At 41.0% G+C, this 21,575-nt stretch overlaps 1 protein-coding gene across 2 annotated transcripts; it reads right to left on the bottom strand.

Annotated features, from left to right (window-relative positions):
* Window positions 1-19: 19 nt before the first annotated feature.
* Window positions 20-20,393, bottom strand: LOC113029926 (cyclic nucleotide-gated channel beta-3-like). 2 transcript variants are annotated; one of them, XM_026180950.2, is made up of 17 exons: window positions 20,231-20,393; window positions 19,764-19,818; window positions 18,231-18,381; window positions 10,994-11,154; window positions 9,907-10,418; window positions 9,778-9,828; window positions 9,607-9,693; window positions 9,439-9,503; window positions 9,101-9,223; window positions 6,987-7,128; window positions 6,484-6,643; window positions 3,398-3,495; window positions 3,217-3,300; window positions 1,361-1,479; window positions 1,101-1,253; window positions 497-647; window positions 20-410 (listed from the first exon to the last, which is right to left on the bottom strand). In XM_026180950.2, the coding sequence occupies exons 1-17, from the start codon at window positions 20,333-20,335 to the stop codon at window positions 393-395; spliced, it is 2,235 nt and encodes a 744-aa protein (XP_026036735.2). In that variant the 5' UTR covers window positions 20,336-20,393; the 3' UTR covers window positions 20-392. The 2 variants fall into 2 exon arrangements, 1 of the variants encoding a protein (XP_026036735.2); XR_013911253.1 differs by lacking the exons at window positions 20-410; window positions 497-647; window positions 1,101-1,253 and adding an exon at window positions 2,073-2,159.
* Window positions 20,394-21,575: the final 1,182 nt, after the last annotated feature.

Here is a 21,575-nt window from a genome sequence, read left to right as displayed (position 1 = left end):
AACAGAGAAATACACTTAATGCAGTTCAAACATATTTATTTATTAAAACTCAGTCAAATAATATAAACTGTCAACATTATTGTCACCATGCTTCTTACTGACTGATAATCTCAGGCAGGCTTCCACGCCTACAGTGGGAAAAATGACCGATTATACTGTATAAAAACCATATGAACGAAGTACATACATACCAGTGTCCACTAGGGGCAGTAGTTGAGGTACACATGGTCTTGGCTTGTTGTTATTATTAAATTAGACAGAATGACACACAGAGCAGTAAAACTATCATCTGAAAGGTGCTTTCAACAGAAATGAGTTCATTTCCATGAGAGATACATTTTCTTCACTCCAAAAAAGGGGTTATTAAAAAAAAAAACTTTCCATGCTCCTTATTAGTTGGTACTGGAAGTCTGGGGAAAAAATAAAAGACAAGCACAATGACTTTCATGTAATAATCACTTGGGGTGCATTTATTAGGACAGAACGGTGTAGTTACCTTCATTTTGTCGATAAACGTTTTGTTAATGGTCCCGCCGAAAGCGCGCAGCAGTTTGGGTGTGGGGGGTTTGGGTCCGAACAGCGCCAGTCCTTTTTTCTTCTCTTCTTCAACTTTAGCTGCTGCTGGACCTTTGGCCTTCATTAGTTTCCTACAGAGGTACAGAGGTTTGTTTACTACAGCAGCATTTATTATTATCATGTGGAAACTTCATATCTCAGGGATTACATGTGTACTTATGCGTCACACTGACAGGAAGGGGAAGCTCACTGTTCAAAGGTGTCCCAGCCTGATGAACATCACCAACAGCCCTTTTTCTGACGTCCACATAACACTTTTCTTTTCGCTTTGTTTGTAATCGTGCTGTTTTAAAGATCAGGCCTTGAAAATAAAAATAGGTCCACCCACTAACATGTGATTGTTTTCCTTGTGTGTAAAACTACCTGACTGGAATTTTATCTTAAAAATCGCTGCCATTTATACATGTTCACATACTTCCCCCCTCACAGATAGTGTATCATTGGTTTCCAGTAAATAAACCACCAAGTACAGAAGTTATTTCGTGAAATCAGCAGCAAATATTGAGTCAAATCCTTTGACTCACCTGCCCTTTCTGGCCAACACTTTCTGCGACTCCGGGTAATGAACCAAAATATCAAACAGGTCTTTCTTCTCCAGGACAAAGAGGTTGGCGAAGCCGTATGCTTTGACATTAGCTGTGCGCCTGTTCCCTCCATCTTTGGAGGACTGCAAGAGACTAAGAAACAGAAAGAGAAAACATTTCACTGTTCACTGATTGTGATTAATTGCCTCTGATGTTGATTAATTATCAGTATATATTTGTGCGCGTGTATCTGAACTCACCTGATTTCCCCAAAAACACAACCAGCTTTTAGTGTCACAAACACAATGCTGTTGTCGGGTCCTCCCACCACCTGCACCGCTCCACCTTTGATGATGTACATCTCTTTACCGATGTCACCCTACAAATAATTTACACAAATAAATTACTGAAGGGATGTTTTATGTGTATGTGCTTATAAAGGGCATTTTAGCTTTAAAAGAAGCCTGTGGTGGCCTTTTATATACACAGAACTTCTGAGATTAAAGTCATAAATTCAGACCTACAAGAACTCGGACATTAGAAGTTGTAAATTTTGGAGGAAAAAAAAAGTATTAACCTAATAAAAAATCACTGTCATGGGCTGTTTCCTTTGATCCTGCATTTTGAGTTTCATTCCTTTTTGTATTATGATGTTCTTGTTTGTGCAGTTTAGGCTTCATCCAGTTCTGCTGATATTGAGCTCTGTTTCCCTATCCGGTTGTTCAGTGATGACGCGACGAATCCTACTTCCGGGTCTAAAGTAGTCTGCGTTTAATATGGCTTTTGTGTTGTTAACATGTTTAATGTTATGTATTTTCTTCTATTTAATCTCAAAAAGCTCCTAAAACAGTCAGTGATCACTGTTGACCTCCCTCGGCTTTTATTACCGCTAATCATTTATTTAAGCTCAGTTTTTAAAACCTTAGGATGTAACTACAGCCCAGCCCATGCAGCAGTATATGAATGACTAACCTCATATTGTGGCTGCATTATCTCAGTTGTTCTCCTGGCTGAAGTTTGGTCCTTTTACAGCATCCTGCCATGCGATTACATTTGTTCCTGACCACCGAGAACACTCACGTTAACTTTTATCGAGTGGAAAAAAAAGTTAGCTTGTTCATATTATGCTAACATAGCTGTGTCGCTAGCGGTCACGTAGCACATCATTATATACCAGCTAGCCAAACTTCAGTGACCCTACAAACGTCACTGCTGTTTAGTTTACTGTCTTCATTTATGTTGGAAGTGATAACAGAGCTGTATGTTTTAATTTGTTTCCAAAACCCGCAGTCAGGACATGCTATATTGTATTTAGATAGAAGCTAGCGAGCTAACTTCCTGCTAACTTCTAACTCCGTTAAATGTCATAAATGTCCGTTTTCATGGATGCCTGGATGTTAAACTCAATTGTTACACCTGGTAGAGCAGAACGCTGATCATTTTATTAAAGATGAAAGACTTTAGACAGTTTTTCAACTCTCAGTAATGCCATAGTGATCGTTTGATATGTGGACCTGCAGCGGAGTTTAGACCCAGACACGGCTAGTGACGTCAGACTGAACAACCGGATAGTTTTGCTCCAAGTGTCTGCATTTGGGTCATCCTACTGTCACCACGCGGTCTGCCAGCGCAGACCCTGACAATGAACTATTTTATAAGATTATAAAGTCATTTTTCCAAATTTAAAAGTAAAATATGCAACGCTGTCTGAGGTTTTATCATAATTATGAATTTTAGAGAAACAAAACTTGGATATTTTTGACGTTCAAGTGGTAAAAAAATAAGTTAGCTAAAAATGTACTCGACAATGGAGGATATGCAGTTGTAACTAATGTAAAAATCTGTCATCACAATGAAATAAGTGTGTTTTCCTCTGCCTCTTTACAGTCTGTATGCTTGTCATCATACGGTGAATCAGGGCTAAAATGAGTATCTCCTTATTGCCAAGTTTGATTACACAACATCAGTTTATCCTCCCCAGCACATTTTTACTTTTTTGTATTTAATGTCCCTCAATTGTTGGCATAAAATGATGATAAACTTAAAAAAAATGAAGTAATTTGTTGTGTTTCATTCACATTTGAAGTTGACGGTGATTGTGCAAGATTTAACACACCTTCTTCACAACAAAGTCTCCGGGCAGATAAATGATTGACTTGAGCCTCAGCAACATGTCCACTAACATCTGCTGGTCACAGCCCTGTGGAAACATATGAAGATATTTAACTGACCAACCATCTCCCAGTCTCCCAGTTACTGTCTGGGGTATATATTTATTTTTTCTAATGAGTGTGCACCTTGAAAAGATCAATCTTCTGGAAGGTCGCCAGGTTGATGTCCACAGCAATGGCTGTTCTCATCACTAGAGGCATCTTGTCCAGCAGCTCGGACTCATCTGAAAACACGGAGATGAAACATTATTTAATTCAGTGTTAAAACTTTCTGCACCTGGCACAATAGTAGGACTGACGTCTGATTTGTGTCCTATAATCAGCATGTAACAGAGGCCACACATAATAGAGGACACACTCTCGACCTACTGATCTCCAAGAGCCTGAGCATTTCAAACATTACTGTGTCTGATGTGGGCTTATCTGATCATTACTGTGTTTTCTTTGAAACTAAAATCTCAGCCCACACAAATATATCAACAGCAGTGATCACAAAACGGTGTATAACTGAAAACAGTAGTGAGATCTTTAACCAGGTCTTCCCATTAACACCTGACCTGTCCAAAGGTTCAGTCAATGAGCTCGTCAATAGCTTTAATGCAAAAATGTTAAATGTAATGGATACTATTGCCCCCATTAAGGTGAAGGTTATCTCTGGAAGGAAAAAGTCTCCATGGAGAAACTCCACACTAGTGAAAAATGAAAAAAGAGAGTGTAGGAAAGCTGAGCTCAGATGGAGAAAAACAAACCTCCAGGTTCATTATGACATCTATAAAGAGAAACTTCACAATTATAATTTACAACTGAGGAGTGCAAGAAGGTCCTACTTCTCTGACATCATCACTAAAAACAGCCATAATGCTCGGGTCTTATTTTCTACAGTTGACAGGCTAACAAACCCTCCTGTGTCAGTGGCAGCTGAACTTCATTCAACCATGGCCTGCAATGACTTTGCCAAATTCTTCACAGACAAAATCCAAAAGATTAGACAAGCAGTTAGTACATCAACAGCAGATCCAGGATATGTACTGTGTCCACCGAAAAACTGTTTAAACACCATGAAACAGTTTCAACCTATTAACAGCAAAGACCTGGAGGACATCTTAGGTAAACTGAACTCCTCCTCCTGCTGTTTAGATGTCCTGCCAACAAGTTTTTTCAAAAAGGTCTCAAAGACTTTAGAGTCAGACCTGTTACAGATCGTCAACTTTTCCTTAATGTCAGGTGTGTTTCCAGAATCACTAAAAACTGCTGTAATCAAACCTATACTGAAAAAGGACAATCTTGACAAGACACAAATGAAAAACTACAGGCCGATCTCAAATCTCCCATTTTAAAGTAAGATCATTGAAAAAGCAGTTTCTCAACAGCTCAATTACTTCTTAAAACAGAATAACTGCTACGATGCCTTCCAGTCAGGTTTTAGACAGAACCACAGCACTGAAACCGCTCTGACAAAAGTGTTTAATGACATATGTCTGAACACAGACAGTGGAAAAATGTCAGTCTTAGTTTTACTGGATCTCAGTGCAGCATTTGATACAGTTGACCACAACATATTACTCAAACGACTGGAGAACTGGGCAGGTCTTTCAGGAACTGTACTAAACTGGTTCAAAACATACGTAGAAAACAGGAAATACTTTGTATCAATAGGTAACTTCACATCTGAGCAGACAAGTATCACATGTGGAGTTCCCCAAGGTTCCATCTTGGGACCCCCTCTGTTTAACATTTACATGCTCCCACTGGCACAGATTATAAAGAACAACAAAATAAACTATCATAGCTATGCAGATGACACACAAATATATATCACAATGTCACCAGGAGACCGAGGCCCTGTACAGGTTCTTGGTAAATGCATTGAGGAAATTAATGACTGGTTGTGCCACAATTTTCTCCAACTAAACAAAAACAAAATTGAAGTAATAGTCTTTGGCGCCAAAGAAAAACGATTACAGGTCACCAGAGAACTTCAATCTATACATCTAAAAACCACAAACCAGGCGAGAAATTTGGGTGTAGTGATGGATGCAGACCTAAACTTAGAAAAACACATTAAGACAATAACAAAGTCAGCTTACTATCACCTCAAGAATATTTCAAGGATAAAAGATCTGATGTCTCAAAAGGACCTGGAAAAACTAGTCCATGCATTCATTTTTAGTAGGCTTGATTACTGTAACAGCATCTTTACAGGTCTACCTAAAAAATCAGTCAGACAACTACAGCTCATTCAGAACTCTGCTGCTCGAGTCCTCACTAAGACCAAAAAAGTGGACCACATCAGTCCAGCTCTGAGGTCTTTACACTGGCTGCCTGTCCGTCAGAGGATAGACTTTAAAGTTCTGATGCTGGCCTATAAAGCTCTGAATGGTTTAGGACCAAAATACATCAGTGACCTCCTGACCCAGTATGAACCTTCCAGATCCCTCAGGTCATCTGGATCCGTCTTTTATCAGTTCCCAGAGTCAGAACCAGACACGGAGAAGCTGCATTCAGCTTTTATGCTCCTTATATCTGGAACAAACTCCCAGAAAGCCTCAGATCAGCTGAAACACTCAGTTTATTTAAATCCAGGTTGAAGACTCACCTATTCTCAGCTGCATTTGAATAAAGCACCAAATCCACACTTTTAAGCGTAAATTTCAAAACTTACACTAACTACTGATCTTATCTATTTCTGATTTTATCTGTTTTGATTTTATATACTGTTTTGTTTGTTTGTTAAGCTTAAATTTCAAAACTTACATTAACTACTGATTTTATCTACTGTTCTGATTTTATCTGTTTTGATTTTATATACTGTTTTGTTTGTTTGTTTGTTAAGTGGGTTTAGAGCTCTGGGTAGCTCCCCAGCTGGGTCTAGACTGGGTCTAGAGAGTATTTTAAATTCAGGGAATTTAAAATAGAAAGTAGCTCGTCCACAGAAGGACTGGTAGCTCCCCTTACGATAAGGGTTCCGATCGCGCGAACAGGTGTGAAATGTGTGTGTTTAGTTAGTTTGTTTGTTTGCTTGTTTTAATCAATTTTAAATCATACTTTTTATTTGTTTTTGTTTCTAATGTCTCTGTAAAGCACTTTGAATCACCTTGTTGTTGAATTGTGCTATACAAATAAATTTGCCTTGCCTTGCCTTGCCTATAATTAAAGCGTTTCTCACACACTCTTAAAGACTCAAATGAAGATTTTATCCAGTGACTACTGACCCAGCATGCCCTGAGCGTCCCAGGTGTAGGTGTACCAGGTGCGGACTCGGTTCTGTATCAAAGACGGAATGTGATTGGTCACCATGTACTCCACAGTGTTGTCCATGGAAGAACGGAAGTAAGTCTGTCCTGCTGTCGCTGCACCAATGACATCTCTCATCTGAGACATTATGATGATAAGAAGAAAACCTTTGTTTAAACTAAATAAATACTCCTCTCACTTAGACAGTAGAATGAATGTGCTTTTGTTGTTTTTGACAGTCAAGACATCACAGGGAACCAGTGAAATACTATAGACAGAGTAACGGATACTGGAGTATTGCAGGTTTATTCATCTATCTACATAAACAGGACAAGTGGGGGAGAATAAGAGACAATCGTTTACTACTACTAGTACTACTTGCAGTTAATGATGCTAAAAGGATGCTAATCAGGACTCCAGATGAAGTAAGGATGCTGGGGGCTGTGACTCATGCTATGGGGCAGAGTGTCCTCTGTATTACCTGTCCAATCAAACTGGAGAACACAAAGACGCCCAAGAAAAAATTAGTCATCTGAAAGGTAATCTCAAAGACGGTTTCGGGTTCATTAAGACCCCCAATGTTGATCAGACTTCGGACAGCAAAGTAGTAACAACGCAGGTACCTGTGGAGAGTTTTGGGGGGGTGGGGGGGGGGGGGTGTCAGAGAGGGGTGTCATAAACTGTATTGGATGTTTTGGGGTCGTGTGGGGGAAAATGGTGTTTGTTTCTTTGTTTTGCATAAAATGGCAGTGGTGGGTTCTGGGCACGTTTGAGCGATTTCCTTGATGTCTTGCTGAAATTGCTTTAGCTTCCTAAAGAGAAAAATATATTAAAAGAAAAGAGAAAGTGAAATAACAAAAATGCTACGAGAAAGAAGCTACCTGGCCAAGCATGGTGGACATAAAGAATGCCCCGAAAAGGTAGTTGGTCATCTGAAAGATCAGCCCGAATGTGGTGTCAGGAGTTGGTAACTCGGCGATCAGTAGCAGGGACTTCTCGGCATAGAAGAAGCAGCTGAGGTAACTGCAGCCACAGCATCAGCAGCAAACATGGGACATATGAAAGATTTTGACTGGATGCTTTGTGAGCTGGAACTCATAACTCTGTGCGATAAACCAGAGACTTTTTTTTAGGTAATTTTGTTTCTCTGCTATAACCTTTTGTTATGCATTGCTAACATTATCCCCCTATGTGCTCATTTTCTACCTTTCTGTATCATGTTGGTGAGTGAACATGTTTAATATGGTCATTTGTGAGTACAGATGTTCCCCTAGCCACTGTTTTCAAACCATCAGCCAATCATTAGAAAGTTGCACAGAGGGAGGGAAGAAAAAACAGTTTGTTGTAACTGTGACTCGTGCACAGTGTTGGGGAGTAACAGAATACATGTACCGCCGTTACGTATTTAAAATACAAAATATGAGTAACTGTATTCCATTACAGTTACCGTTTAAAAAGGTGGTATTCAGAATACAGTTACTTTGCTGAAATAAAGGGATTACACGGCGGTATTTTCCTGTTTGATATGTTCGCCTATGCTCTCTCTATTTTGGGTTTCCCTGCCGGTGGAAACCCAAACAAAACACGCATTAAGAGGCTCAAATGCCTGTGTCTCAATCTCGCGTCTCATAATGATGTGAAGAAATATTTAAAAAAATGATTTAATATGAAGGCAATAGGCAGAATGCTACAGGCATAGCCCTAAAGAATGTAGCCTGATGGGCAGTGCAGTCCGTGCTGCAGGGAGAATGGACTGCCATACCCGTTATGTGTCTGTGAGCGAGGGAGGGAGAAAAAGGAAAAGTACAAGATGTCATCGAGCAGAAACAGGAGCTGGAAGCATGTAAATATAATAATAACCACTGCAGCCAAGAAGAGAGCCTGGCGAGCCCAGTTGTAAGTAAGCTATTAAGACTCGACTGTACACTGTGTTCATGTTTTCCTCCGAAACAATAAATTCAGTTGGAGCAGCCTTTCAACGCCTCTCTCTGTCTCTCGCTAGCAACGTTGACCCAGACAACAAAGTAAAGCCAGTTTTCAACTACGAGCACAACACGAACCCAACGTATTAGCCAGAGGTCCCTTTATGGTTTTACGCCTTTACGGTTCAGAGCCGCGGACCTGTTTTATATACGCGGAATAGTTTTCTATACGAGATCGCTGCAAAAAGCGCAGTTACCTAATGTCCACCCTCCCTGTTACTCATTTTATATTTAGATTTAAAAATCTAGTTGGTATTGGTATGGCGAGTAACCTTCAGTAATAGTAATAAATCACACAGCAATAGTACATTCATGTAGTTGTAAAAAAGCATGATAATATATTAAGTAATCCAAAGTATTCAGAATACGTTACTCTCATTGAGTAATGTAACGGAATACGTTACAAAAACATTTTGGGGCATGTATTCTGTAATCTGTAGTGGAATACATTTTAAAAGTAACCTTCCCAACACTGCTCGTGCAAAAGCTGCTCTAGCAGAGTCTCAGAATACAGTATGAGCATGCTAGGTCCACATCAAGAGTTGGCAGAAAAAAAGATGAGAAAATCCCTCCAACTCAAACACAAGTGGCTGTATAGAAGTGCTGTACTTACGCGCTGCCTAGGCCGGAGTAGACCCATTTAGTTTTACCAATGCCCTGATATTCTGAGGCCACGTAGTAGAAGCAGGCATTAAGGTGGAGCATGAAGAGCAGATAACCAATTGTGCGAATCACTCTAAGAGGGGTAATAAAGAGAGTTATTGATATGGCCACATTTTGACATTTTTGCTATCTCAGTTAATTGCATTGTATACTGGATGGATCGGTGGGTGGATGGATGGATGGGTTGGTGGATGGATGGATGGGTTGGTGGGTGGATGGATGGATCGGTGGGTGGATGGATGATGGATGGATTGGTGGGTGGATGGATGCATGGATGGATGGTCTTACCTCCAGATGTAAGCCTTGGCCATGATGCTCTCTAGACGATCACTGAACTCAAAAAATGTGTCCATCTTGAAAACAGGTGAGGAAATGTGAGCCAGATGAGAGCCAAAGTACATTTAATAGGCGTTGTTTATTGTCTCATTCATCTAAACATTATTTAAGTAGATTTACCTTCAGTAGACGATTGAGTCTGAAGGCAGATTTGAATCCAAATTGGATGTACAACAAGTCAAATGGCAAGACTGACACCACGTCTGCCTGTGAAAGAGACAGACAGCTGTAAGGTCGCTGACTCTAATTAAGTACATAACTTCAAAGCTCAAGGGATTTAAGTGATCATACCAGGAATCTCTCTGAATCTCTGTAGTGCTTCTTTGTCATCACTCTGTCTTTCTGCAAGGGAATAAAAGTGACTTTGTCATTCAGGCCAGTGTTTTTCTCTGTCAGCAGTCAGGATCATTTCCCACTTACAATGATGTCTCCTCCTTTGACGAACTGTTTGCGGGGTTGGGAGATGACAGAGTCCACCAGGTAGATGATGTCAGCCAACACATCCAGGGTGAACCAGTAAGGGATGGAGATCTCAGTGTGGTAGGGGAAGCACAGGCGGGCCGTGATGAACCACGTGTTGTAGTTAAAGGCCACAGTCACCAAGCTTAGCCATGCAATGTAGCGACGGTCCGTGAAAGGGTCTATGGTTTGCCCAAACACAGAGTCCATCAGGTCCTCGAGTGGCTTCAACACAGTGTCCACCACTGACCACATTGCCTCGGATATCCTGGTTCTTATACTCTTCTTCTCCTCCTGCTGTTTGGCCTCTGCTGCCTTTTGTTCTGCTTTCTTTTGCTCATCCTCCTTTTTCTTCTTCTCCTGCTCCTCTTTTTTCTTCTTGTCTGCCTCCTCCTTCTTTATCTGTGCCTCCTCTGCCTGTTGTCTCCTTTCCTCTATGACTCTGTTGTAGTCGTCTTTGCGTAGCAGTGGCGCTGAAAGGATAAAGGGGCTGAGTGAGCAACAGTTAAATATTAAGAATTAGTTTCCTTACTGCCCCATGAAAACAATAACATTTTTTTTTGATTTTTGATTTTATTGATTAGCATTCAAATTCAAATCTCAGTGAAAACAGTGAAAAAAAAACCCAGTGAAAATAGAACAAAAATCTACCATAAAGAAAGAAAGCATGAGACAAGGCTAATCAAAAGGTATTGGCTGAAGCATTTGCTTATTACGCCAACCCTTTTCACAAAATATCTTTTTGTATGCAGCTCCTGTACATAGGGCTTGAAGAAAATAATAAAACAAAGCAAAAACCAAACAAACAACAACAAAAAAAAAAAACCAAAGAAAAAAAAACTTTCCACCTTAGATAAGTAACTACATCAAAGCAAAAGAATCAAGAGGTTATTTTTTTTCTCCTTTTTGCTCTTTTCATTCTTGATTTATATATTTTTCTAATACTCTATTTTTAAACATGTTTTTAAACAAGGAAAATGAACTACACCACAGATATTAGAAATATTAGAAAATCTGCAGCACTGAATGGTTTTGTGTTGGCACTCACTGACAGGAGGGGTTATCTCAGGGGATGAAGCATACTGATCAGTCACTTTCTCCTTGAAGAGCTGCTTTCTTTCTCTCATCTTCATGATTATGGCTCTGAGGTGCTCATCTGAGTACTTGTTGATGACTATGGGGGGAGGTGGAGGGGGGACTCCCTCCTCTCTGAGGAAGCAAAATAAGAAAGTTGCGCTGTTATTGGCAGTGAGTGAGTTTCTGATGTAGCGAGGATAGAAAAATCATAAAAACTCCTAAAAATTCCTGATGTGAATGAGGAATTTCAACCAATTAAAAAAAAGGAACAAATCAGGAAAAGTTGTGTAATAATCAGAGACTCCACTCGGCATTAATGATTCAACACCTGTTCTACTCCAGCATTTAAAGTTGCCTAGAGGTAAGATTTTACTCTGAAAAATCTGGAACTTTACTTTAACATGCATTAAGAGGTTTTCTGGTCATGTAGCAGTCACATTGTACTGACACACAACACAAAACTATCCACAACACTACAAACTACTACACAAGACAACCAGAGATGTAATCCGATTACTTTTTTCAAGTAACAAGTAAAGTAAGGGATTACTATTGCAAAAAAGGTAATTAGATTACTGTTACTTTCCTGTGAGCATGCTGTGTTATTGCGTTACTAAAACCGTGATTTTTTTTTGCAAGAGTGTCTCATGACAATGACGTAAGTGAGTGCGACGTTTGTGGCAACAGCTGTGTGCAGATCAACAATGGATAATAGCTGTATCCCAAAACGTCGGCTGCATCCTTCGGAGGACCCGGCTTTCGCAGTCTACGTGGGCCGGGTCCTCCAAAGACCGAGAAGGCTGGAAGTGCGAGGCTGTGAAATAGGACGGTCTAGCCTTCAGATTTTCGTCTTTGTCGGTGGAGTTTAACAAACTCGGCCGTCTGCTCCTTGCTATCTAAAATATAACAGGACACTGGCGTAAATTCTCGACTGTCTCACACTTCTTTTTATGACGTTTATTCAGCAGTGTGAAAATCCCAGAGGAACCCACCCGATGGATTAATAAAGTTTTATTTAATCTAATAATCTAATAACTTTGATCTCAGCCAAACCGATTTACTCCGGAACAAATAAAACACAGAAAAAAGGCAAACAATTACATTTTTAAGTTATCCGAGTGACTTACATATTATGTTTAACCCGAGTAGCGAAAGAGCGGGGGTCTGAAAACGATGAAGCCGGGAGTCCGCTGCTCTCACCGGCTCGACCGGCGCACTTTTGCAAATATGCGATGTCTTGATAAACCAAGCAGATATTTGAAATGTACACAGCTACTTTCTCGCCTGAAAATATGTTAAAAGTTTATTTTGTGACCCAGAAAGATTAATAAGAGTAATTTTAAAACTTAGTAGTGGCTTAGTAGTAGTGTTGGAAACTGAAATTGGCTGGGCCGTGCTATGAATTCTGGGATATGGTGGGCCACGAAGGACACACCCGACCCTGTCACTACTCGATCCGTACTGGAAATCCGATCGGTACCCCGCATGCGCATGAAGCGCCTTGAGGCGACTTTTGTTGTGATTTGGAGCTATATAAATAAAATTGAATTGAATTGAATTGAATTGAAAAGGTGTCTACTTCCGGTCGAAGCGTTTTACGATAGTTACGGGTCAGAGTATCTGTTAAGATGTTAGGAATAATAAGTATCTCTTAAAATGTTTCCAGTAATGAAGCATTTCAGTACAATGTAGACAAAAACGGAAAATAAAAAGATAGTTACGGATCAGGACTCCCCGATCCTTACTACGCATGTGCAAAGTCGGACCATACAAATCGGGTCTACCTGATCCATACTGCGCATGTGCAGGGGTTTTCTTCTTCTTCTGTTTGTATGATGGCAGTTTACTCCCCAGTGTAAGAGGATACTACCACCTGCTGACTGAGCGAATGAACCCTATTGTAAACTGATTTAACGTCATTACAAACGTGTGTTAAATTTGATTTAGTGATAGTTGAGTGTGTTTATGCTTGTCTGTGTGGAGAGGATTGATTGGAATAGCGATGATGATGTCTGCTATCATTGTCAATTGTTAGTAAGCAGTTCATCTGGCTGATGAATCTACATGTGACATATTACAAAGTCTGTATTATTAACTCTGTAATTAGGCGCTATTCTTCTTATTTTACGGCGCTTAACAGATACTCTGACCCGTAAAATGCTATCATAAAATGCTTCGACCGGAAGTAGACACCTTTTGCGCATGCGGGGTACCGATCGGGTTTCCAGTACGGATCGGGTGGTGACAGAGAGTACAGGGAGTGCAGAATTATTAGGCAAATGAGTATTTTGTCCACATCATCCTCTTCATGCATGTTGTTTTACTCCAAGCTGTATAGGCTCGAAAGCCTACTACCAATTAAGCATATTAGGTGATGTGCATCTCTGTAATGAGAAGGGGTGTGGTCTAATGACATCAACACCCTATATCAGGTGTGCATAATTATTAGGCAACTTCCTTTCCTTTGGCAAAATGGGTCAAAAGAAGGACTTGACAGGCTCAGAAAAGTCAAAAATAGTGAGATATCTTGCAGAGGGATGCAGCAGTCTCAAAATTGCAAAGCTTCTGAAGCGTGATCATCGAACAATCAAGCGTTTCATTCAAAATAGTCAACAGGGTCGCAAGAAGCGTGTGGAAAAACCAAGGCGCAAAATAACTGCCCATGAACTGAGAAAAGTCAAGCGTACCGCTGCCAAGATGCCACTTGCCACCAGTTTGGCCATATTTCAGAGCTGCAACATCACTGGAGTGCCCAAAAGCACAAGGTGTGCAATACTCAGAGACATGGCCAAGGTAAGAAAGGCTGAAAGACGACCACCACTGAACAAGACACACAAGCTGAAACGTCAAGACTGGGCCAAGAAATATCTCAAGACTGATTTTTCTAAGGTTTTATGGACTGATGAAATGAGAGTGAGTCTTGATGGGCCAGATGGATGGGCCCGTGGCTGGATTGGTAAAGGGCAGAGAGCTCCAGTCCGACTCAGACGCCAGCAAGGTGGAGGTGGAGTACTGGTTTGGGCTGGTATCATCAAAGATGAGCTTGTGGGGCCTTTTCGGGTTGAGGATGGAGTCAAGCTCAACTCCCAGTCCTACTGCCAGTTTCTGGAAGACACCTTCTTCAAGCAGTGGTACAGGAAGAAGTCTGCATCCTTCAAGAAAAACATGATTTTCATGCAGGACAATGCTCCATCACACGCATCCAAGTACTCCACAGCGTGGCTGGCAAGAAAGGGTATAAAAGAAGAAAAACTAATGACATGGCCTCCTTGTTTACCTGATCTGAACCCCATTGAGAACCTGTGGTCCATCATCAAATGTGAGATTTACAAGGAGGGAAAACAGTACACCTCTCTGAACAGTGTCTGGGAGGCTGTGGTTGCTGCTGCACGCAATGTTGATGGTGAACAGATCAAAACACTGACAGAATCCATGGATGGCAGGCTTTTGAGTGTCCTTACAAAGAAAGGTGGCTATATTGGTCGCTGATTTGTTTTTGTTTTGTTTTTGAATGTCAGAAATGTATATTTGTGAATGTGGAGATGTTATATTGGTTTCACTGGTAAAAATAAATAATTGAAATGGGTATACATTTGTTTTTTGTTAAGATGCCTAATAATTATGCACAGTAATAGTCACCTGCACACACACATACCCCCCTAAAATAGCTAAAACTAAAAACAAACTAAAAACTGCTTCCAAAAACATTCAACTTTGATATTAATGAGTTTTTTGGGTTCATTGAGAACATGGTTGTTGTTCAATAATAAAATTATTCCTCACAAATACAACTTGCCTAATAATTCTGCACTCCCTGTAATATGACCGTGCAGCGTTTAAAGCGTGTAAGTACTGACCTTACTTTGAGTTTGATTCTGTAAAAAGTGACAAAAACATTAGGGTCTGCTGTTCACTGCGTGGGAAGAAAACTTCTTTTTACAGTGAAAAAAACCCTAAACTTCCGAGCAAGCGCCGAGTGCGCTGCCACAGGAATGTGAAATTCACAGAGAAACTGCTGGATCCTTCCACTGACATGACGGCTGCGGCACACCTGCACCAGAGCAAACCTCCGCCTGCCCCACTCCTGCTAAACAGGTGAAAATAGAGCAACAGGGCCGCTGAGTTTTTGATTTTATTTATTTTCTGCTGTGTTTTACTTGCATCTATTTGAAAGAGTGAGTGTAAACATAAAAACCTATTTTATTTTATGTGCTGGAATGTGCAGAAAATAGGTTTAAATGTTAAACAATTTTTTTCCAGTCAGAGAATGTTGCATATACTTTAATTTTTGCTTGATGCATAAAGTTAAAAGATTAAAACTAATAAAACAAGTTTTAAAAAGAGACTTTTTCATTTGATTACATTTTATATAATGGATGATGCAGAAAAAGTAGAATTGGGCTGAAAGATCTATTGCTTTATTACCTATTCAGGTCATAAATCATGTTTTTAAAAAGTAACTAAGTAACTAATTACTTTCATAAATAAGTAATTAGTAAAGTAACGGGATTACTTTTGGGGGGAAGTAATCAGTAATTAGTTACTGATTACTTTTTCAAGTAACTTGACCAACACTGAAGACAACACATTAACTACACGCTCTCTCTCTCTTTTTCTGCTGTCTTTCTTTCTCTCTCTCTCACTTGCTGTCGCTCCTAAAACTTCACCCTCTTCCTAAACAAATATAATTTTTTGATTGGTCAGCATGGTACATTTTTCCACCAACACGAACGGGCTGTTTTTTGTTTAGTTTTTTAATTTTTTGGTCATAAGCAGAGAGTGCTTGCTAGCGCTGTCCTTAGACGTTAACGTGACGAAACTATTCAGGAAAAAACGCCGCGTATATATTGTTTATCAGGATTCTGGTTTTACGTGGCCTATCTGCACAATTTAAAAACTGGTATATATCACCCTGTTGCTTTGTCATCTTTAAGTGGTCACGTGATTAACTTACCACGACTACTTTATTCTTCCTCAGTCAAACAGCAGCACTCATGCAATTGTTTTGCCCCCCTGAGCTCCAGGTGTTGTGCCAAAAAGTGATCGTCTGCCAGAAAGTGATTGCCGTCCGCGAGAGCGCTCGCAGCTGCTTAAAGCTGTAGCGCCCAGATTACTTACGTAGACAGCTACTTCCGTGCAACTGATATAAGGTGCAGTAAGCTGAACACAGCTTCAACTGTCTGTTTGTTGAAAAATAGTAACGCAACCGCGCCGCATTTTCTTGTTAGTAATAATAATGGATTGGATTTATATAGCGCTTTTCAAGGCACCCAAAGCGCTTTACAATACCACTATTCATTCACTCTCACATTCACACACTGGTGGAGGCAGCTACAGTTGTAGCCACAGCTGCCCTGGGGCAGACTGACAGAAGCGAGGCTGCCATATCGCGCCATCGGCCCCTCTGGCCAACACCAGTAGGCGGTAGGGTAAAGTGTCTTGCCCAAGGACACAACGACCAGGACAGAGAGCCCAGGGATCGAATCGGCAACCTTCCGGTTACAGATATGCTTCCCAACCCCCTGAGCCACGGTCGCCCCTTAAAGTAGTAACAGTAACTGCGTTGTAACGATAGGAATAGTAATTAGTTAGATTATTCGTTACTGAAAAAAGTAACGCCGTTACTTGTAACTCCGTTATTGCCATCACTGATAAAGTATAATACACATTTAAGGTATATAAATGTAGAAATATTTGATTCAGTGCATTGCGACCATCCTCAGTGTTTATTTCAGTTTACAATCGTTCCCTTTTCATTCAGGACCCAGCTCAGTACCTGTGATTTGAAACGCTAAAAAGAGTGAATCACAGAGAGAAATAACTTGTGACATAAGAAGGATCACATTACACGGATAAATGCAATCAGCCAAGTGGTGCTCACTGCAGAGCCAAATGGATGGAGTCCAGCTTCACCTGTTTGTGGTTAAGGTTAGGGCACTTTGGGTCAGGGAGGACAGATCTAGAGGTCAGGCCAGGCTAGGCCAATAGCGGTCTTCCACTTCGGCCCGAGCTGTGAGAATGATGGATGCTCTCCCCCTAGTGGATAAAATTCTGTAGTGCCTTTGACAGAACAATACACCATGTTTAAACTGACACATCCAACATGCTGAGATCAGGCCCTGCAGTCAAATTAAAGTCAGTACATTTTCACACTTAATTGTCAGGTTGTTTTTCCATCGTTTCTTTCATTGTTTTCAGTGTGTAAATGGTACACTGTGCTGGGTTGGAGTACCGCCCCTGGTTTGTGGAAACTAAATGAAAGAAAGTTAAAGAAAGTGAGCCAACGCCGTGGTGACACCGGTTCTGGTAGGAAGCCTTTGCAGACTTAATCAACCCTAAAGGCGATGCAGCATTTCATCTCACTAATATGCCTCATAAAAGAAGAAGGACACATACTTGGGCGGTTTATATATGAGAAGGACACAGAGTAACCCACACACACTTCAGGTTTTGTGTAGCACTGGCAGTAAAAACTCCCAGTCTAGCTCTTCTGTAGAGTACCTCAGGATCCCCTCTGAGCTCTGACACTATTTATTCCACACATTACTTAAGCTGCTGGCTGACACTGACCCCACCACCACCACCACACACACACACACACACACACACACACACACACACACACACACACACACACACACACACACACGCTACCTGTCCTCCACCTGGAGCCTCTGGCTCTTGCCACCATTGTTGTGTCATATATATCATATCCTCGTTGAAATCCAACCTGTGCTTAGAACTACGAGGATCAGCCGTTGCTGCCTCTACCTGTCGCCTTCATAGTGTTTATTGAGGGACCAGAAGCAGCTCTGGTGAGCTCCTTAAAACCTAAAGAACTGAAAATCTTTTAATCCACTTTCAGGCCATCCCTCTTTTAATATGCATGTTGCTCCAGCGGGTAAAGATCTCACATGCTGCGCTTATCTCCCCGGGCACCCTCCCTCCCTCTCCGCCCTCTTGCCAGGGAATCTGATTAATTAGCGTCCATGGGGTGATTACTTTGATATAGGTTTGTGGTGTCACTTGGCAGGTGTGTGTTTGTAGTGAGCTAAAGTGGAGTTTGGAGGCTGGGCTGATATTCTGAGGATAAACACACTGTAACTAATCTCTGTAAACGCTTTTGACTGTCGGTGCACCCGCTTTCAAATGAAATGTACCTGGAAAAAATTAGGTAGAAGAAACAACACTGCAAGCGCAGGTCTTACCCCTCAGCTCCAGCTTGATCGGGGTTTGGTGGAGGAGCCGGAGCCGAGGCTGGGGCTGGAGCTGGGGCAGGAGCTGGTGCCGAAGCTGGTGCCGAGGCCGCTGATGGTGCTGGTTCAGGGGCTGGGGGTGGTGCCGGTGATGGAGCTGATTCTAAGAAAGGGGAAAAAAATCCTACGTTTATTTTGGCTTTTCAAGATTGTTAGAAATGGTCCTCACCTCCTGGAAGAAGAATAAAAAAACGTTTGATCTTACCTAATTATTTATTTTGCATCGTTTGTTTTCCTGTAAAGCATTTCTTTTAGACATCTTTATAAAAATATTACACATTTAGAAATATAACCGTAACAATACATTAGATTAAGTTTTATATTTATAATGGTTTCTGTTTTCCCATTTATTTCTTTTAATTGCTAATTTCCTCATCATTGTATTATGTGTTTTCCTTATAGTCCCTTTAGTCTTATAACTGCATGTCATCCATCTGTGAAGCAACTACGAACTGTAAATGTGTTCATCCTTTTTTTTGGCATCTTTGCTGCACTGGTTATGTGAAACCATTTTTATTTAGTTCATCATCTATTAAAGATTCCTGTAACATCTGTAAAAGAGAGAGACAAGACGCTGAATATGACATTTGAGGGGTTGATTATTAGCTGGCCGTGTTTCTGTCCGGCTTTCAGACACATTAGGCAACCGTGGGATCAGCAGAATGAAGTAACAGAACCTGGATGGATGATGGAGACAAACCTGATGTTATTCACTCCGGCTCCAAAAGGCCATTCAAACTTTCAGCAACACAATCAACAAATCAGTGAAATTCCATTTCTTGTCGAGCTCAGCAGTCGAGGAAACTCAACTAAAATGGAAACGGTCAGCAGGCGCGAGAGAAGTCGTCCAAGGCTGAACGTTTCATATTGGACATTTGTCCAAAGGCTTTCTCTTATTTTGGTCCCTTTTTGTCACTCGTTTGACTGTTTGCGCTTTATAACTATGACTATAACTATTATAACTACAGCTTTATACAAATAACAAGAATAAACAGAATAATACACGAGGCTGACTGAAGTGTGGAGGTGTTTCAGTAACACTGTGTTTCACTGCAGTATCTAATTAGCAAATACATTTGTAAAGAAGCTTATTATACAGTAAAACGTTACATACTTATTTCCCTTGTAATGGCATAAACAAGTGTTGTATTTATGGATACTGGTGGATTTAGATGTGGGTGTTTGGCCTATTACGTTGATTTGTCAGTTGCATTTGTATTAGTATGTCTTTTAAAAAAAATGATGATGCGTATGTTTCTATTTGCTCGATGACCTGTGCAGGGACAACAAACTGTCATGTTAGATGAATAGTTTTTGTACACAGTCCCTGACAAATAAAGAGGCAAACCAAAATGAAGCGAAATTTAAAATAATCCATATTTTCTCATGTTCCCAACATATTAACAGTCAGTCTTGTTTTAATTTCACAGGATGGGACAAAAAAAAAGGAACTGGGTAAACTTTTCAGCCGTTAGAATGACTCACCCTGTGGTTTGTCCACTTTCTTGTCTTCATTCTCCTTCTCAGCTGGCTTCTCCTCCTACACGACAAATCAACATTTTTTTTCTTCACAAAATCTGACGCCTGGCTCCATTTGTCAAACAGTGGCCATTAAGAGTGACGCTTTAATTTCAGTGGCAGTTTTAAAGAATGGTGAATTCAGCGTTTGACAAATGACTGCCTCCCCTGATGGACACTTTTAAAAACAGGCTGCGTTCATGATGAAACAAATTTCAAAGTGCCCGTTTGGGTAATGACTGATTTCAATGAGGTAGTGAAACAATTTTATTTGGTTTTTTTTTTCTGTTTTGCAGCTGGTACAGAGCAGCTGGTTGAATGATAGAGGCAGACGAGACGCCACTGCTCATGTCTGTAACCAGTCAAAAATCTGGTTGACAATAACGATTTATTATAGTTAGTCTAATAACTGAATATACAGGCGGAACACATACCTTGGCTGGAGGTGGAGGTGGAGCTGGGTCAGGGGCTTTGCTAGTAGTCCCAGAGCCCTCTGGCACCTGCGGGCTGCTAAAGAGACCCTTCAACTTTGCAAACATGTCTAACGACCTACGAGTGCATCAGCCGTCCTGCCTGCTGCTTGTATGAGGGGAGTGTGGCGGGAGGCAAGGATCAAAACGATCCCTCAACTAGCCTGATCCCCTTCACTCCGCCTACCTTTTCTTCTCCACCTGTTTTAATTCAGCGTGTCCTCATAACCAAATTGACCCTAATTGCATTACTGTATTTAGCAGGACTAATACTCTTGCACTGAGCATAGCCCCCACCATCAGCAGTGACATGTCAGCCCATCCCTCAATTGGCTTAGGGGTGACCACTAAAGCAGGGAGGGCTGCTTAGCATGCGTGTGAATGTCTGTGGAGCACACTGTCATTCTTCTTATTGTAAGTGACACACTCTCGAGTCATGATACACTTTAAAAAACTGCCATTCCCGTTGAATGTATCATTGTAAAAGGATGGAAGACAGTGATCAAACAAAGTCCACATAGTGGGTTTGAATGACCCAACTAGATATACACCAGCTCACTGAGAGGTCAAAGTGACTCTGTCCTTGTGTCCTTTCACTGAGTTAAAATGTGGTCATGAGTGCGTCATGCCCGCTGCTCTCATTTACTCACTGTAGTACTTTGCTGTCTGAAGCAGGGCAGGAGGGAATCAAACAGGCTGATCCGCTTCTCATACAACCAACTCCAGTCTTGCCGCGGTCTCAGTGCAGGTAATCAGCTCATGTCCATGGCCAGTTTGGAGATGGCTTACGTGTGGCCTGGGAAACATTTTTAGAGCTAAAAACAAAACTAAAAGTTGTTGAGAGCTTCTCTGGGCTAAGTGTGTGTTTAATTTAGTCTGGGAGTTGTTGTTTAGTGTGCAGTCGGGAGTGCAAGGCACAGCTCTCGCATCATCAGCACTTTTACTAATCTCTCTAAACAGATACCTGCAGATGGCCAACGGCAGCAGCACTGCAGCTTGCATGTTGGCTGCAGGGTCAAACTATTCATAGCATTCAGCAAAACGAAGCAGTGATCGTGATGCTGTTGTCTTCACTCTGGCTATGAGGAATTCATTCATATTCTTTCACAGCTAAACTTTCAACATGATGAGAGGTCCACTGTTTAACAGCTTACGTCAGTCACAGCAAGACTGAAAAGACACTTCAAAGTAAAAACAGAAAATGATTGTAAGTGTATGATGGCGCTGGTTTGTAACTGTGCCACTCTGAAGTCTTTTTCTTTCACATTTAGAGCTAAATGTTACAGATAACCATAATTATAATGGTTCA

Source organism: Astatotilapia calliptera, chromosome 9 (genome assembly GCF_964374335.1).
Source record: "Astatotilapia calliptera chromosome 9, fAstCal68.1, whole genome shotgun sequence".
In the NCBI taxonomy this organism is placed as follows: domain Eukaryota; kingdom Metazoa; phylum Chordata; class Actinopteri; order Cichliformes; family Cichlidae; genus Astatotilapia; species Astatotilapia calliptera.
Note: the sequence above shows the minus strand (reverse complement) of the source record. Positions and strands in the feature narration are given on the sequence as shown.